At 34.7% G+C, this 18693-nt stretch overlaps 1 protein-coding gene and 1 long non-coding RNA gene across 2 annotated transcripts; one reads left to right on the top strand and one right to left on the bottom strand.

Annotated features, from left to right (window-relative positions):
* The first annotated feature begins 5786 nt into the window (after positions 1 to 5786).
* LOC131004385 (inhibitor of trypsin and hageman factor-like) lies at positions 5787 to 7134 on the top strand. Its single transcript, XM_057931061.1, has 2 exons — positions 5787 to 5896; positions 6773 to 7134. The coding sequence occupies exons 1-2, from the start codon at positions 5830 to 5832 to the stop codon at positions 6970 to 6972; spliced, it is 267 nt and encodes an 88-aa protein (XP_057787044.1). The 5' UTR covers positions 5787 to 5829; the 3' UTR covers positions 6973 to 7134.
* A 10196-nt stretch (positions 7135 to 17330) lies between these two features.
* On the bottom strand, positions 17331 to 18166 carry LOC131004384 (uncharacterized). The gene is made up of 2 exons (XR_009094983.1): positions 17914 to 18166; positions 17331 to 17600 (listed from the first exon to the last, which is right to left on the bottom strand). It is a non-coding gene; the product is annotated as an uncharacterized LOC131004384 (long non-coding RNA).
* Positions 18167 to 18693: the final 527 nt, after the last annotated feature.

Genomic DNA, 18693 nt, shown 5'->3' with positions numbered 1-18693 from the left:
GTGTTGGTTGGAAGGCTTTTTGGATCATTGGTTGCCTACAATTTCTTTTGGCTTCCAAAACTCGCAACTTAAGTTGCATCAACGCCAATTGTAGTTGGAGTTGCTCAACCAACTCATTCCTTCCATCATCCATTTTTGGTGCCGCTTTTACGGTTGTGGAGCAATTTTCTCTAACAAAAATAAATAAACATATAAATAAACAAACATAAAAACAATATCTAAATTAGATAAAAACAACTTTTCACAATATCAAAAGTAAAAACTCAACCAATCCCCGGCAACGGCGCCAAAAACTTGTTCGCTAATATTTTCACCACGCCGCAAGTATACGGTGTAGTTGCAATATAAGGGAAGCAAGGTCGTATTCCTCAAGGATTGGTGAATTTAAACTTCTAAATATTATTAATAAGTTGTTTTCAATCTATTTAGACAACCAAAGTTCAAGAGGTATTGAAAACTAAAACAAAGCTAAATTAAAGCAAGCAAAGTAAATAACAATAACATAAACTTAGTTAATAAATTGGGGAATGACTCGAAGGAAAGTTATCCTAGGGACTAGATTTCGATGGATCGTAATGAACTTCAATCTAAATCAATATAAATCTTGATATGGCCTACTTATCTAGGGCGATCTCCCCACTAGTTTTAGCCCCCTCCCGGACGACTAAAACAGTAGATTACGGGTCATAATTGCCGTCCCCGGTCAATTTCTAACCTATAACTCCCAAGAGCACAAAAGATCAACAAGCCCTCACCCACCTCTCAACCTCCCGGTTTATTGAGATGATATGTATCAAACTCCTAATCTATTGTAATTATCCTCTCCCGATTCAAATCACAAATTAGAAATGCACAAAAGGTGGCCAACCAATCATACAAGAGATAAATCTAGGACTTGAAAAGATAACAATAAGCACAATCAAGATATATATTGAACAAAGAAATCAATCCATTACAAATCCATCTAATCTAATCCCTAAGATAAGAGATTTTAGCCAAGCATATTCATAATAAAAGCAAATATCAAGTCATAAGAAAACATAAATAAAGATATAGAGAGATAGAGATTCATAGACAAATCCTATAATCTTGATCTTCAATCATGTAGTCTTGATGAGCTCCTTTCCAAGTCTTCCCCTTCTTTATTTGATTTTGGTGTTGTTTTTGTGTGTGGAAGAGAGAAAAAATGGTAGAGAATGGAGGCTAGGGTTTGGGATTGGAGAGTTGGGGAAGATGAAGTGGGTGTGTGTTGTGAATGATTGGGGAAAAGAAGAGAAAAATGGAGTTTTGAGGCTAAAATCGCGTTTGGGGTCCATTTGGGGGAGCCCCGCCCTTTTCCCGCGGTCACGGCCCGCGTCCGCGGCCTTCAAACGTGGGGGATGCTCAGGGGACCCGCGGTCCCGCCCCGCGGCCGCGGGTGGTGACCGCGGGTGTCTCCTGAGTCGGGAACAGCTGACCCGCGGTCTTACCCCGCGGCCGCGGGTGGTGACCGCGGGGTACTGGGCGTTTTGCACAGTCCGCTCGTTTTGCTCCGTTCTCCCTCGTCCGGACTCGGATTTGGTCGCCGTTTGCGCTCACGGATTCCTCTCGAGACGTACTTCGATCTCATGTCTTCAAAATCCTCCAATTAATTCTTGATTTTCCCTGAAATCACTCCAAAACTACACCAAGGAATTAAAACTCAACAAAACTCAAAATTGGGATACAAACACATATTAGCAATCAATTCATGGGGGAAAATGACAACAATTCATGCGATATTGAGGTACGAAAACCATGTTTGTCAAGCTTCATCCAGCCTTTCTCTTCTCCTTGTTCCTTCGTCAATCTTAAGCACAAGCCCCATTTTTGCACACGCAAGATCGAAGAATCTTGGAGTCCATGCTTGGAGAGGCACCCCGATCCACCTCGTCCAGACGATCCGTTGGTGATTCACGTCAACGTAACTCCAAGGTCTGCTCCATTGGAACCAAAAAGTAGTCCACTCTCCAAGCTCATCCAAAGTCTCTTGAACCTGTTTGTCACATGTACTTTGAATAAGAACCAAGCTCCCTCCCATGGAAGTCACCTTAAGCATCCCCGAGCATTCACTGTTTATCTCCTCCTTAATGTCCTCCCATAAGAATTCGTTCTTGATGTAACCAGTATACGCTTTCAAGAGCCACTCCTTTTCCGAATTCGTGGATTGAAACTGAAAGATTTCGTCACTCAAAGGTACCTCACTTTTCTTTCTTGACAGCGCCTCTGCGAACGAAACCCCAGCTTTCCTTCTGCTTTCAGGAACCAAATTACTGGCCTCGACCGCCCTATGTTTTATAACTTGTTTCTCTTGGTCCCTTCTATCACACTCTTCCCTTGCTCTCTCAAATCTTGGTTTATAAACCCTCACTTTGAAACTGCCAATCCAGAGATTGTTAAGATCTGCTAGAAGCTCTTCCTCCTTATCCACGTTTTCAAACCTAACGAAACCGAAAGGTTTTCCGTGGGCATCGCGTTTCCTTGGGCAAAAGATATCCGTCAGCCTTTTCACTGATCCGAACTTCCGTTTGAGAAAGTCCACACTACAATCCTCCGGAATATTGTTGAAAAAGAAAGTGGTCTCTCTTTTTTGTTGACCGTAAGATTTCACGATTCCGGCTTCGTCACATTGTTTCCATTTTCTTGCTGGTCTTATTTCGGGCGCAACTCTCCTTTGTGGGGGTTTAGGGTTCCTAATGTTTGGTTTGAAATTTTGTTTCACCGGGAAACTCTCGAAACGTGACGGCCCTCTCCCCTTCTTCCTCACTTCCCTCCACTCTCCCTCCGCACACTCCATTCATTTTTTTCTAATTCATTTTCCTATTATTTCGTACTATATCTTCACGCAAGTTTCTAGCAAATTTGTGAGATCAAGCTTTTCATTTTTCTTTTTAATTAAATGTGAAGGATTCTCAGCAGACAACCCAAAATCACGAGAAATCGAAGACCTTAGAAGAAATTAGGGCTGCTCGATTTGATGCAAAATTTTGGGGGGGATTAAGAGATCCTCCTTACGAAACCCCTTCCGAAAATTGCGGGCTGAAATGTTGTAGTGGCGGAGAGCGTTGCCGTCAAGGTAGGTCGGTAAAAGGCAAGGGAAACTTTTTGCGGTGAAGAATGTAATTCGAGATATGATTGTCTATAATTCACATCTATTGTTTTGAAGTCAGCATCGCCTTGTGCTCCTGAGATTTTTGAGGCCCGATTTTGATTATGGAGGATTTTGAAAATGTGGGGAAAACTTTAAATGGTGGGGTACAAATTACTATAGAGAGAGAGAGAGAGAGGAGGTACAATGCAGTAATTAAAAAAAAATTACAAATAATGTCAATTGACCATCATACGAAGGATCTTAATTGCACCCAAATTAAAATATGAGACACCTGATTGATCGAATCTTCAGTATAAAATAACAGAGGTTATAGGTATATGTATCATAGAGACAAAATTGCTACTTATCATAATTTTATTTCTTATATATGCTCTAATACTCGACTTATCATAATTTTATATTGCACTAAAGACACGTGTACGTAACTTCAAGTAGTAATTAATTTGCGATCATTCAAAATCAATATCGTTGTTAAACAAGTCTCATGGGAACATTAATACAATTAGTGAACCTCTTACATGTAATGAAAGAGATTTAGAATTCAAACTTTACTGTCTCTCTTAATTTTTTTTTTGTTAATGATATGGAATTCAGAAAAAAAGAAATAAAAATAACAATTGCTTGTTGGAAAAATCCCATTGTTAATTTTATTTTCTTTACCAATAATACATGGCCGAAATCGCAACCAATTTTTTAATAGATATATAAACCCTAAATGGATGAATGAACCCTTGTTAATTATCTTTATATTATATAAAAACATAATAAATTAAAATTGAATAAAAAATAATTAAAAATTATAATATAATAAAAGTGGTACACGGTGGTACACACTATATTTTGGTACAGAGGATCCCATTTGCTCATTAAAACCTTCTGAATAAAACTTTTCACAAGACAAAGAGAAATTAAGATTATTTTAAAGATCTATACGGAAAAACTGTGCCGTAGAGAACTCCATAATCCCAACCAAATTGCCATCAATTATATTTCAAAAGCCATTATGTAAGTAGTCAATATTTTCCAATCAAATCAAATTCTAGCAGCCTTTTAAGAGGTCTATTTAAAGCAGCTCAACTATTTCATACCACTTCTTATTAACCCCATCGAGAGTTTCCTGTCAAATAATTACGCAAATTTATCATTGTACATTCACATACATGACTAGTATGACTAGCAAAAAAACTATATAAAATTATTGGTTCTATCCTCACCTTTAATGTTTTTTTTTTTTTTTCAAAATCTATCCCAATTTTTATAAAATATCAATTATACTTGATCTTTTAAAATATTTTCAAATCTATCACTGATTAAACTTTGGATCCTAGATTGGTGATATATATAACACACCAGAGTAATACTAGCACTTGTATTTTTTTTTTTAAAAGAAAATTTACACATTAGCTTCCGGCATGCCATTTCAATCTAGCGCCCAAATTGTTTACTTGAGATATATTTGAAAATATTTTAAAATACCAGGTTTAAATTAATATTTTGTAATTAAAGGTTATGATAGACTTAAAAAAAACTATAATACATAAACATAACCTATATGTATTTATACTAGGTGTTTGGAGTGATAAGACATAATTAATAAAATAAATATCCAATTTATGTTTGATTTTCATGATTAGGCTCGTAATAAATAACTCGGCTCACATTCTAATAATTTAATTGAGTGATTATTTATCACTTGAAAGTTGATGGATTATTTAATCATTCTCCAATCTTATTTATCTTATCGACCAAACCAATCAGTACCCCCTCAAAGCTAAATCACTTGATGAGTTTGTTCACGAGCTAACGAATCGAAAGTGTCAAACTCAAACTTGGTCCATTCTAACAACCTTCACTAAATATTAAACGAGCTTTGATTGATTTAACGACCCTAATTTAATTTTGTAGCAATAATCTATAGTGCGGCCAAGTCTTCATCATTTTGTTTTTGCATTTTCTTGAAATGTTAAATTAATTTCTACGTACAAACACATTATCCATATCATATCTAGCTAGAAATATGAGATTTTGGTTGTCAACGAAAAACGTACATACGTAAAACGGAGAATTCCGCTTTATTGCCTAAATATCATTGACATTTTCAAAACATTCAACAAACTCTTATTTTAATTTATTAATTTAAAATTAATTTCCATAGATAGTTTTTGGTCCCATGATCCGGATGGATGAGATCCAATGTCCCACAATCTTATGTGTGCCACTGTGTCCCATGCTTATATATTATTTTAAAAATATTTTTTATAAAAATAAAATTTATTATATATGAATTATATTTAATATTTTATTTTAAAAAATTAAATTTTTTAAAAATTATATACCATCACTTTGAATTTATCAACCTATTATTAGCTAATAAAAGTGAAATTAAATGATAAAAAATAATTATATACTCTAGATTGATGGAATAAACCCTAGTTAATAATCACAAAATTAAACTAAAGCATATAAAATTGAAATTGAAGAAAATATATATAAAAAATTAAACAAAATTGAAAGTGGGACATAAAATATGGTACATTGAATCTCATTCCGATCCGGATAAGTCCTTGTCAGCTGCGTTTCATCCCTTTTACTTTTCTACCTTCTTTAATAAACACAAGACTTTGATACATCTTCAAAAATCACACGACAAGAAACATCATCATCTTTTCTTCTATAAATACCTTCGATCTGCACAAACCATGCAACTCCATCACATATACTATACATTACAAACAAGAGAGATAGAGATGTCTGAATTTTGCCCAGGTACGTAACAAAAGTCTCATGTTGTGATTTCATGAAATTCGTGTTTTGAGCTATTGTAAACAATGTGGTGATGACTTACAGTATGTTTGGCTGAGATTATAAGCTCTTTTTTATTTTAAGAGGGATTATAAGCTCTTTAAAACAACTTTATAAGTTATTTAGGAGCTTATAAAGTTTCTTCAATGTATTTGACAAAATAAGTTCCTAAACAACTTATAAGCTCTAAAAATTAGCTCTAAGAGCTTATAACCTCTCTAAAAAATAAGTTCCTCTACCCCAAATTATTTTCTCATTATCTTATAAACAACACTCACTTTACAAAAATAGCTCAACTATGATTTTTTATTTTCATCATATATCATTCTTATTTCATGATCTCTTTTTTATTCTCTCTCTTACAAAAAATTTCTCTTTCTAACTAAAAATTGTCTTCCTCGCTTATAAGCTCAATTATCCAAAATTTTTGACAATTTATAAATTCTTAAAAATTACATCTTATAAACTTCAAGAGCTTATAAGTTCTTTAAAGTAAGCTTAGCCAAACACCTCTTTGTTGGTAGGGTACAACACTGCACAAAACAGCTAGTAGCATCATAATTTTAGTTACATTCTGTTCAACAAAATTTAATTTACATATACACATATATTCACAAATAAAAACACAAGCAAAATTTTGTTACTTACTTACTTACAAATATTGATACACACCGTCAAATGTCGCTATAATTTGTGATACGCATGATAGTTACTCATCACAAGATGTTACAATTCTATTTAGCGACACTTTTTAGAGTGACGTACAATTCTTCAGAACTCATGTCACTATTGGAAAATTTCGCTATTGTAGAACATAAAATAATTGATATTTTGATGCAGATGTTGGAAAGAGCTCGTGGCCGGAGCTTGTGGGGGTAGCCGGAGATGTGGCGGTGGCTACTATCGAAAAGGAGAACCCATCGGTGAATGCAGTTCTAATCACACCAGAAACAGTATATCTTCCGGCTATCTTTTGTGATAGAGTTTTGGTGTTTGTAGACGCCAATGGCATAGTCGATCAGGTTCCTACCGTTGGTTAGAGGCCCCTTGCTCTTACGTAGTCAACATATCATTCGAGGTTTCTATGTACAATGCGTACTTCCATCTTTCCTAATATATTCCTTATAAAATAAGGCTATTCTTACCTTGTATCGTGTAATAAAATAACATGCCGAAGAAGATATGTTTGCATATTTTATACATTTGATTATGCGTCTTTTCTTCTTATGTTTCGTTTTACTTCATTTAGTTGCAGCTTTTATATTTGTACGTATGTTCATAATTTTAGGAATTCTTGGTGCTAACGGATTTCATCTAAAGTTTAATTAATTAAATGTTATAAGAAAATATATCATGTTAACACGAATACAATATATTTTAAAAGAAAATACTCCCTCCATCCTTATAAATTGTAGTATTCAATTTTCCATTTTTGTCCGTTCTCATAAAATGTATTCCATCTATTTTTGGTAAAATTTCCACTCACAATAAAGTGAGACCCTTACTCACTCGCAATATATTCAACGCCAATGAGACATTGCTCTAGTGGCAAAGTAGAGGCACCAAAACAATATTCTTCTTTGTAAGAGGTATTGGTTCAATCCCTCCTGCATGCCGGTAGTTTTTCCACTTTTGTGTGAGTAGTGTTCCCATCTTGTGTGGGTAACGGTTCCGTCTGCGTTCGGTTGTTTTCTCACTTTTGTGTGGTGTAGAGGTCTTGCCTGTGTGCGGATTACTTATTTGATTATATATTAGATACCTGTTGGGAACCTTGTGGAATATCATAATCCTTGTTTTGATGATACCAAAATCCATAGGTTATAATTGTAATAGACTAGAACTGTTTTGAACTCAAGTGTTAGAGTTCGTTTCTAGTGTAGCTTGCGGTTCTGAAGACTGAAGACTGAAGGACGAAGGACTGAAGACTGAAGACTGAAGATACCAATTGAAGTATCAGTTGAAGAATCAGTTCAGAACTAATTACTTAATGCGTGCCACGTGGACTCAACGGACTGATACTAAAGTCAAGTATCAGTTGTTCATTCTTCCTCGGACTGATCTTCCAACGTTCAAAGGAAGCCACGTACTCACAAAAGTACAGCCGCATTAAATGCAGAGATCTCAGGATCTTATCTCTGCAGAGGTAATTCCTATTTGGTGGCTACTTTATCAGAGACGTCACATCTCCTGTCCCTCAAGAGATCGTTTCCACCAGACAAGGAACCTCGAAGATTGAAGCCTCAACCCAAATTCGAATTGCTCTCCAATGGAAGAAATCTTGAGGACGTTCTACGCCAACAGATCTATTCAAGAGTTCTCCTACAAATAGCGCTCGAGGATCACTTCAATCTTCACCGATTCAACGACATAAGCTGAAGCTCTGCCAAAATCGCTACTCAGCCTAAAGCTTAACCTCCCCAAAACTTGAATCAAAGAAGATAATTCCAAAGCCAAAATCAGTCACTGCTGATTACACACATTCTCTTAGACCTTAGGCAAACCTCTGTTACCCAAAAGCCAAGGTCAAACTTGCTACAAAGAACTTGTTCTTTGCAGTATAGTTGGCACTCGTTCAAACCTCCTTTCAGACAGAAAGATTTGAGTGTTTGAGTGATTCGGAGTTCAGAAAGGTACCCTGACTCTGAGAGTCTTAGCGCAGGTTGTGCTAAGCAAGAGAAATCCGACACGAGTGAAGTGTGGGTACTGAAGAATGGTTTTCTTCAGTGGTACGGTTGTGTGCACCCGGCAAGCACACGGTTTGGTTTGCAGTGCACCTGTTAAGCACTTGCGGAGTGAATTGTTGGTCTGATCAACCGACCGTGGATGTAGGAAAGGGTTTTTCCAAACCACGTAAAAGTCTCTGTGTTGTTTACAACTTTCAGTTTTACTTTCCTACTTGTGTTGTTTCAATTGATAAACTGAATACTGAATAACTGCAAAGAGAAACCTAAGACCAACACCGTGCTCAACCGAGGCTATTGCGAAACTAAGTTTAATTTCCACTGCGTATGATATCAATCTGACTGATCTATCTTTTGATAGTCAGGAAGAGTGTTATCATCTCTGTTTTAGCAAACTCGACTGAAGCCCATAAGTGCATCAGTTAAGTTTCAGCAACTTAACTGACAACTCCTTACTGAAGAGCTTTCAGTATCAGTCGTCAACCATGTTTGGTCAAAACTGTTTTCAGTCAACAGGCGTCACTGTTTGCGTGTAAAGTTTCGTTTAGATCTCTATCTTGAGATCCCTCACTTTGAGAAAAAGAAAAATAGCCCATAGGTGTATCCCCCCCCATACACCTATTCGAGACCCCCGGGACCTAACAATACGTCTTGAAATTTTAAAAAAAAACTCACAATATATTCAACTACATTATTAAAATCCATGTCATTTATAAATGAATACTACTTTTTATAATTAAGGACAGAAGGAGTATATTATTAGTTTAAACATAAGGTCTTAAGCTCGACATAATAGTATTCGGTAAATAAAACTCTAGGCATGCACCAATGTCAGGATCATGCTTAACTAAGGATGGCTAATCCGAGAATCATGAGCAAGGGAGGAAATTAAGAAGCAGAAAGAAAGAAAATGATTAATCCATTATAGTGGATCGAAAGTTTGCTCTGAACTACAAGAAAACTCAAACATATAAAAGAGTCATTCTTGATAACTTGAAAAGGCACAACGAACTAGAAGGTGTAATTTACATATGAAGATCACAATAGGGAGACCTATTGTGATTTCTAAACAGACAAATGCTCATAGCGGAATGACTGACTTGAGAAGCATGTTCAAGACATGTGTTTCAGTATATACATTTAACATAACAAAAAGGATCGCTCGACACCATCTTATAGGTTCTTTAGAGAAAAAAAGGAACTTATATTATTTTTTAAGTTAATAGTTATTTATTAAATTAGTGTGAGTAGAGTTATGATTAACGCTGGAGTTATGATTATCGCAATTTAAGTCTTTGTTTAGGTGATATGTTGGTTTTTGTTGGTAAGTTTGCCAGTCTAAATACTGTAAATTTCAATAGAACTATCACCTTAAGACCCACATAAATATTCTTTAAATCAAGTCCACATTATTTTCTCATTATTTGTTTAGTTAATTATTTGTACTGAAGGTCGGATACAAGAAAAAGAGTGAAGCAATAGTTCAGAGTTACCTATATCGTCAGACCGTGATCAGGTGGGCTTTCTTATATAAAAAATCAAAGTTTCAATTACGTTGTAGTTAAACAAAATTTGTGAACTATTATCATTACCTATCAATTTTAAAATTTATGTATGATATTTATCTGGCACCCAGAGTTATGTTAATCGAATTCATATCTTGTTCCATCCAGATGTTAGACATGATTAATGTACACAAGGGATCGTGAGCTGGTTTAGCGTATCGGCCAGTCTGTGACCTAGACGGTAGCCATTTTTTCGACACACAGTTATCATTGCAGATTTGATAGAGTACAAAGAAATATAGTCTGATCAGAAAAATTTTAGTACAAGTAAAATGACTAGTGGGTACAAACTTTTACTAAAACCTCTATGCTCTATGAGAAAAGGCATGATGATTTACAGCTTTAGTATGCATGTATGTAGCTTTGGCTTGTGCCCACTGAAAATTTTATACTCAGCCTGTATATATTTATAAACGTGCAAGTTGAGCGAAAACTGTTGATAAACATGCATTTTTACCTCTTTGTGTGTCATATTTGATGTTTAGTTATAAGGATTTTGTGTGTTTGATGGTTTATTTGAGCTTATATTGGTTTATGGTCAAGAACTTGTCAATTTCTTGCTGTTTGAACGAATTTTCAGAAATAATGAAGCAGAATTTGGAAGAATTGACTAAAATACAAGTTGTATTTCGTTTCGAGAGGAGTTCGTGAGTGCAAACGGATCGTAAATCGGAGTTCAGACGAGGGAGAACAAGCCAAAACAAAATCGATGCGCAAAGCTGTCAGGAGTTCTGTTTCGTCATGCGGGCTGCTGGGCACGCGGCCGCGCCTTGGTGACAAACATGGTTTTCGTACCTCAATTCCACATGATTTGTTGTCATTTTCCTTCATGTTTTGTTTGCCAATGCGTGTTTGTACCATAATGTTGAGTTTTATGAAGATTTGATGTCTTGGTGTAGTTTTGGAGTAATTTCAGGAAAAATCAAGGATTAATTGGAGGATTTTGAAGATATGAGATTGAAGTACGTCTCGAGAGGAATCCGTGAGCGCAAACGGAGACCAAATCCGAGTCCGGACGAGGGAGAACGGAGCAAAACGAGCGGACTGTGCAAAACGCCCAGTACCCCGCGGTCACCACCCGCGGCCGCGGGGTGGGACCGCGGGTCAGCTGTTCCCGACTCCAGGAGTCACCCGCGGTCACCACCCGCGGCCGCGGGGCGGGACCGCGGGTCCCCTGAGCATCCCCCACGTTTGAAGGTCGCGGACGCGGGCCGTGACCGCGGGAAAAGGGCGGGGCTTCCCCCAAGTGGGCCCCAGACGCGATTTTAGCCCCAAAACTCCATTTTTCCCTTCTTTTCTAACATCATTCACCACACACACCCACTTCATCTTCCCCATCTCTCCAATCCCAAACCCTAGCCTCCATTCTCTACCATTTTTTCTCTCTTCCACACACAAAAACAACACCAAAATCAAATAAAGAAGGGGAAGACTTGGAAAGGAGCTCATCAAGACTACATAATTGAAGATCAAGATTATAGGATTTGTCTATGAATCTCTATCTCTCTATATCTTTATTTATGTTTTCTTATGACTTGAGATTTGCTTTTATTATGAATATGCTTGGCTAAAATCTCTTATCTTAGGGATTAGATTAGATGGATTTGTAATGGATTGATTTCTTTGTTCAATATATATCTTGATTGTGCTTATTGTTGTCTTTTCAAGTCCTAGATTTATCTCTTGTATGATTGGTTGGCCACCTTTTGTGCATTTCTAATTTGTGATTTGAATCGGGAGAAGATAATTACAATAGATTAGGAGTTTGATACATATCATCTCAATAAACCGGGAGGTTGAGAGTTGGGTGAGGGCTTGTTGATCTTTTGTGCTCTTGGGAGTTATAGGTTAGAAATTGACCGGGGACGGCAATTATGACCCGTAATCTACTGTTTTAGTCGTCCGGGAGGGGGCTAAAACTAGTGGGGAGATCGCCCTAGATAAGTAGGCCATATCAAGATTTAAATTGATTTAGATTGAAGTTCATTACGATCTATCGAAATCTAGTCCCTAGGATAACTTTCATTCAAGTCATTCCCCAATTTATTCACTAAGTTTATGTTATTGTTATTTACTTTTCTTGCTTTATTTAGTTTTGTTTTAGTTATCAACACCTCTTGAACTTTGGTTGTCTAAATAGATTAAAAACAACTTATTAATAGTGTAAAGAAGTTTAAATTCACCAATCCTTGTGGGATACGACCTTGCTTCCATATATTACAACTACCCGTATACTTGCGGCGTGGTGAAAATATTAGCGAACACTTGGGTCGCATGACAACTCAGTTTTTGTGCGATTTTTTTTTATTATTTCAGCTTTTTTTCGTTCCTATACAGTTTTGACCTATATTTTGAGACCTAGAACATATAAATACTCCCTAAAAACATATTAAAAGGAACTTTTATTATATTCTACTTTTCCTGAGAGCTGTGAGAGACGAAGAACGGAGCCTGAGTAAGAACTGAAGAATCTTGATTTCACTACGGTTTTTATTGTTGAATGTCTTTCTGTTTTCTTGATATATTGATTCTAGTTCATATGTCCATGTGTGGCTAGAATCCCTTTTTCTCAGGATTTAGGGAGTAAACATGATTTGAATTTCTAACTGTTTGATTCAATTAATCAAGATTATTATTCCTTTGTATGTTCTTGTTTATATTGTTTGCTTTATTGATTGGCCACCAATTTAACATAATCATAGGTTTTAATTTGAGATCGGGAGATAATAATTTTTACATGAACTAAGAACATATAACACATTTATTTTTAATTCTAAAGGGAATTGATATTTGTGAGGACGTTAATCCTAGGAGCTTTTAGGAGTTGCATGTTAGAAGTGTGATCCGGAGACGGTAGTCTTGCATGTAATCAACGGTTTATATGCCACGAGAGTGGGTATAGACTAGCTTTGAGATTGTCTTAGGAAATTATCTTAATGATTGAATTGAACTTGTTAGTTATGAGAATCTGTTGAAACCTTTACCTTGAGAAATTCTTCTCATATCTGTTTCTCCATTTTTCTCAGCTTGATTTATTTATTTCCTGCTGTTTATTTAAATTGTTCTTTTAAACAAAAACTTTCAATTTCGGTTATCCAGATAGAGGTTTAGGATCTAGGATATGAATTGATATCAATTAGTCTCTGTGGAATACAACCTTACTTGCTACTGTACACAATTGCACCAGTACACTTGCGGCATGTTAAAGAAATTAGCGAACAACGGTGACGAGATGGTGTCGAGCTGTCATTTCATTTTGTTTGAATGTAAATACCAAGATGTGTGACACCCAAATCCATTTTAATTTTCAATGAAAACGCACGCGGAAAATCATGACCATAAATAAATATTTAATGTGAAAATAAAGAAATAAATATTTTATTTAAAATACTTTACTCAAAATAATATTTTTAAGTAATGCTAAATTCAAAATATTTGACTCGACATTCGACCTTCCACGCGCCTCCAACCTTTAAAACCTGAAAATGTTAAATATGGGATGAGCATACAGGGTACACTCAGTGCGGGAAACATGCAATCATTGTCCACATTAATAAAATGGTCAACACATACGCACTGCACTGTACTGATAACTGAAATTCGCACGGTGGCATACCAAGGACTTTAATGTCCTGGACCCATTGAGCGGGTCCCTGGCGAATAGGTTGCAACCTTAACTATAACATGAAATCGCATTGTGGCATACCAAAGACGGTGAAGTCCTGGACCCATTGAGCGGGCCCCTAGCGATATAACTGAATTTACAACACATATGGCAAACACATAATATTAAAATGGACAAAGATTAACCACATCATGTACTGAAATAAATCCCACACCTGAAATTTGAACGTGATAACTAACTTGAATAGTTCAATGAAAAGTTACGTCCTAGTCGCGCCGCACCTAGCTCCATTAAATAAAGCAATAATTTATATAAAAAAAACTTAAATATAATTAATATATATATATATATATATATATATATATATATATATATATAGATACTATGTATACGTGAGTGTGTGCGTGAAATAATATTTGTGTGTGTAGGTGAGTTACAACAATGTAAGGGTAGAAGACTATTTATACTAATTTGAAAATTTGATGTGTCATTTAACTTATAGGTTTAGGCATAGTGAGTCACAAACATGTTTATTACTGCACTTCTTAAAACTTTACACGTTTATATAATATATGTATATTTTATTACTATAACTTGTTGCCTAAGTTTTGGTCATGCATATCTATACTTATATATTACGTATATTGCATGCATATATATGTAAATTACATGCATAAAGGTAATACTTTAATTATTTACTAGCTTAGCTTATGTTTAATTACCATATATATATATATATATATATATATATATATATATATATATATATATATATATTCGTATATAAATTTCCTACTATAATAAATAAATATATATAAAATTTATTATAAAACTATGCAAATTTGTGCATGTAACTCCTATTTTTAAAGCTTGATTTTAATCTCAAAGTTATGTTTTTATAACTAGGGGCACGACTAGACTAATATAAATTCAATAAATAAAATATTTTTCAAATACTTTATAACTAAAGAATTTAATAATTTCAAATAAAAAAAATATAAGGAAAATAAATGGTTTTGGGTTGTGACAAACCTACCCACTTAAAAAAATTTCGTCCTCGAAATTTAACTATTCATAGCTGCAATAATCTTCAACGTAATAACTTGAATATTGAACTTGAACATTCTCATAATAACTTCAATTATTGCAGCAAATTTCAATATACTTTCAACGTAAATAATTTATACTCATCCACTTGAAAAACTTTTAAAATACACATTTTTACCTCGAAGTCGGAGCGCGTAGTGGTCGAATGACTTTGTCACATGACTTTTAAAATCCATAAAATATTTTATTTTGCAGAGTCTACAGGAAGGTAGACCTGCTCTGATACCACCTTGTGACACCCAAATCCATTTTAATTTTCAATGAAAACGCACACGGAAAATCATGACCATAAATAAATATTTAATGTGAAAATAAAGAAATAAATATTTTATTTAAAATACTTTACTCAAAATAACATTTTTAAGTAATGTTAAATTCAAAATATTTGACTCGACATTCGACCTTCCACGCGCCTCCAATCTTTAAAACCTGAAAATGTTAAATATGAGATGAGCATACAGGTACACTCAGTGTGGGAAACATGCAATCATTGTCCACATTAATAAAATGGTCAACACATACGCACTACACTGTACTGATAACTGAAATTCGCACGGTGGCATACCAAGGACTTTAATGTCCTGGACCCATTGAGCGGGCCCCTGGCGAATAGGTTGCAACCTTAACTGTAACATGAAATCGCATTGTGGCATACCAAGGACGATGAAGTCCTGGACCCATTGGGCGAGCCCCTAGCAATATAACTGAATTTACAACACATGGCAAACACATAATATTAAAATGGACAAAGATTAACCACAACATGTACTGAAATAAATCTCACACCTGAAATTTGAACGTGATAACTAACTTGAATAGTTCAATGAAAAGTTACGTCCTAATCGCGCCGCACCTAGCTCCATTAAATAAAGCAATAATTTATATAAAAAAAACTTAAATATAATTAATATATATATATATAATAAAATAATATTATATATATATATATATATATAATAATATTATATATATATATATATATATATATATATATATATATATATATATATATATATATAGGTACTATGTATACGTGAGTGTGTGCGTGAAATAATATTTGTGTGTGTAGGTGAGTTACAACAATGTAAGGGTAGAAGACTATTTATACTAATTTGAAAATTTGATGTGTCATCTAACTTATAGGTTTAGGCATAGTGAGTCACAAACATGTTTATTGCTGCACTTCTTAAAACTTTACAAGTTTATATAATATATATGTATATTTTATTACTATAACTTGTTGCCTAAGTTTTGGTCATGCATATGTATACTTATATATTACGTATATTGCATGCATATATATGTAAATTATATGCATAAAGGTAATACTTTAATTATTTACTAGCTTAGCTTATGTTTAATTACCATATATATATATATATATATATATATATATATATTCGCATATAAATTTCCTACTATAATAAATAAATATATATAAAATTTATTATAAAACTATGCAAATTTGTGCATGTAACTCCTATTTTTAAAGCTTGATTTTAATCTCAAAGTTATGTTTTTATAACTAGGGGCACGACTAGACTAATATAAATTTAATAAATAAAATATTTTTCAAATACTTTATAACTAAAGAATTTAGTAATTTCAAATAAAAAAAATATAAGGAAAATAAATGGTTTTGGCTGTGACAAGATGCATGTCTTAAACATGCCTTTCAAGTTAATCCTTCCTAGGGATGGCAGTGGATCTTGGACCCGGTCCAGATCCGTGGATCCAGATCCGTTTTTATGGATCTGGATCTCAATTTTTTGGACTCGACGGATCTGGATCTGGATCTGGATCTCAGTTTTGAAAATGGATCTGGATCTGGATCTTGAAATTTTAGATCTGGATCCGACCCAGATCCGACCCGTGGATCCGTTTTATTTTATATATATATTTTTATATTTTATATTTAGTTTACTAATAATATTAACTAAATTAAAAATAATAAATAAATTATATTCAAAAGAATAAAAACTAAAAGTAATTAGATAAAGTATTTTGTGTTATATTTTTCATGATGGAAATTAGATGTTGATTTTGTGAAATTTTTTTAATTTAATTTAAAAATAGTAGATCCATGGATCTGGACCCGTGGACCCGCGGATCTGACGGATCTGGATCTGGATCTGGATCCAAAATTTTCAGACCCACAGATATGGATCTGGATCTGGTATATGAAATAGGATCTGGATCTGGTATTGGCCAGACCCGGTCCAGATCCGGCCCGTTGCCATCCCTAATCCTTCCGCTACAAATTCCACTTGTTTAGGATAGAAATCACAATAGGTATTCTCCATTGTGATCTTCATATGCAATTCACACCTTATGGTTCGTTATGATTCTTTAAAAGTTTATAAAGAGTCACTACAAAAAATCTCATATCACAATAAATCATAGAAATCTAACAAAAAATGTTGAATCTCCAACATAATAACAATTTATAGTATTAATTAACCATGTACAAACAGGAACATGAAAAGATAAAGTGATTTACAATTAAAGAAACAGTGACAACGGATGTTAAAGGTTGGTGGGGGCAGATTAATGGTGTCTTCTATCTTTGATCTCCTCCCATCTCTTCTCTCTTTAGGAATCTCATAGCCCCTCAAGCTTAGATTCGCCGGCGAGTCCTTCTCCGCCGTGCTGCTCTTCGTCGAGTCGATCGGTACGGATCCATCACACCCCTGCATTATCATTTATCATCAAAACAAAACACATACACATTGATTAATGCACACCCCTGCATTATCATTTTTCTATCTACAGAAATTAAATATCAACCGTCATTTTAAGTTCTTCTTCGGGTAATCATTACAAGATCAAGTTTCTAAAATCTCAATATCGATCCTGGTAATCATTTTTGTTGAATACCAATAACAAAAGCCAAAATTGAACATCCAAAAATACAATGCTATGAATTTATAAGTCATCGAAATTTATTCCTTAGCATCTCAACCAAACAAAACAACAAATCATAAATCATTGTACGTGAATTACAAGATAAGCAGCTAGCAACAATCAATCGGATAGATTAATCGGAGAGGAGCACGATAACCACCACAATGCCGATTACTCCGACGCCGGTGGCTCTGATCGACGATGGCTCCAGTAACAGGCGGCTGCGCTCAAAGGCAGCTCCGATCAGCTGGTGGCGCGGTAGGCGGCGATGAAAGGATGCAACCGCGAGAATGAGCGGCCGGGGAAGAGGGGTGGGAGGTTAATTTTGTGTAATATTCAACGATGGAAAATCTGTTCGTAGTTAAAAGTAATTTTATTTTTAACTACGGAATAATTCCGTCGTTAATTTTTTATTATTTAAATAATTTATAATTTTTATTTTTAACTACAGACTAAGTGCGTCGTTAATTTTTTATTATTTAAATAGTTTATAATTTTTATTTTTAACTACGGAATAATTCCATCATTAATTTTTTGATTATTTAAATAATTCACATTCCTTAGTTTTAACTACAGAATAATTCCGTAGTAAAACCTTATGACGGAATATTCTGTTGCTAATTCCGTCATTAAAATATTTCCGTAGCAGATCCGACGTAAATTCTGTCGTTAATTACCGAAAATGTAAGCTGTTGCTAGTTTGTCGTTAGCCCGTAGTAATTTTATGACGGAATTTGTTTATGTCGTTAATTCCGTCGCAATTTGAGTTTTTTCTTGTAGTGAGTGACTTTTTTATGTGTTCGAGTTTTCTTTCGGTTCAGAGTAAACATTCGATCCACCTTTCTTTCTTTATTCCCTTTCTTTATTCCCCTTCCTTGG

The sequence above is a fragment of the Salvia miltiorrhiza genome, unplaced genomic scaffold, assembly GCF_028751815.1.
Source record: "Salvia miltiorrhiza cultivar Shanhuang (shh) unplaced genomic scaffold, IMPLAD_Smil_shh original_scaffold_386, whole genome shotgun sequence".
Taxonomy (NCBI): domain Eukaryota; kingdom Viridiplantae; phylum Streptophyta; class Magnoliopsida; order Lamiales; family Lamiaceae; genus Salvia; species Salvia miltiorrhiza.
This window is presented reverse-complemented; position numbering and strand designations above follow the sequence as displayed.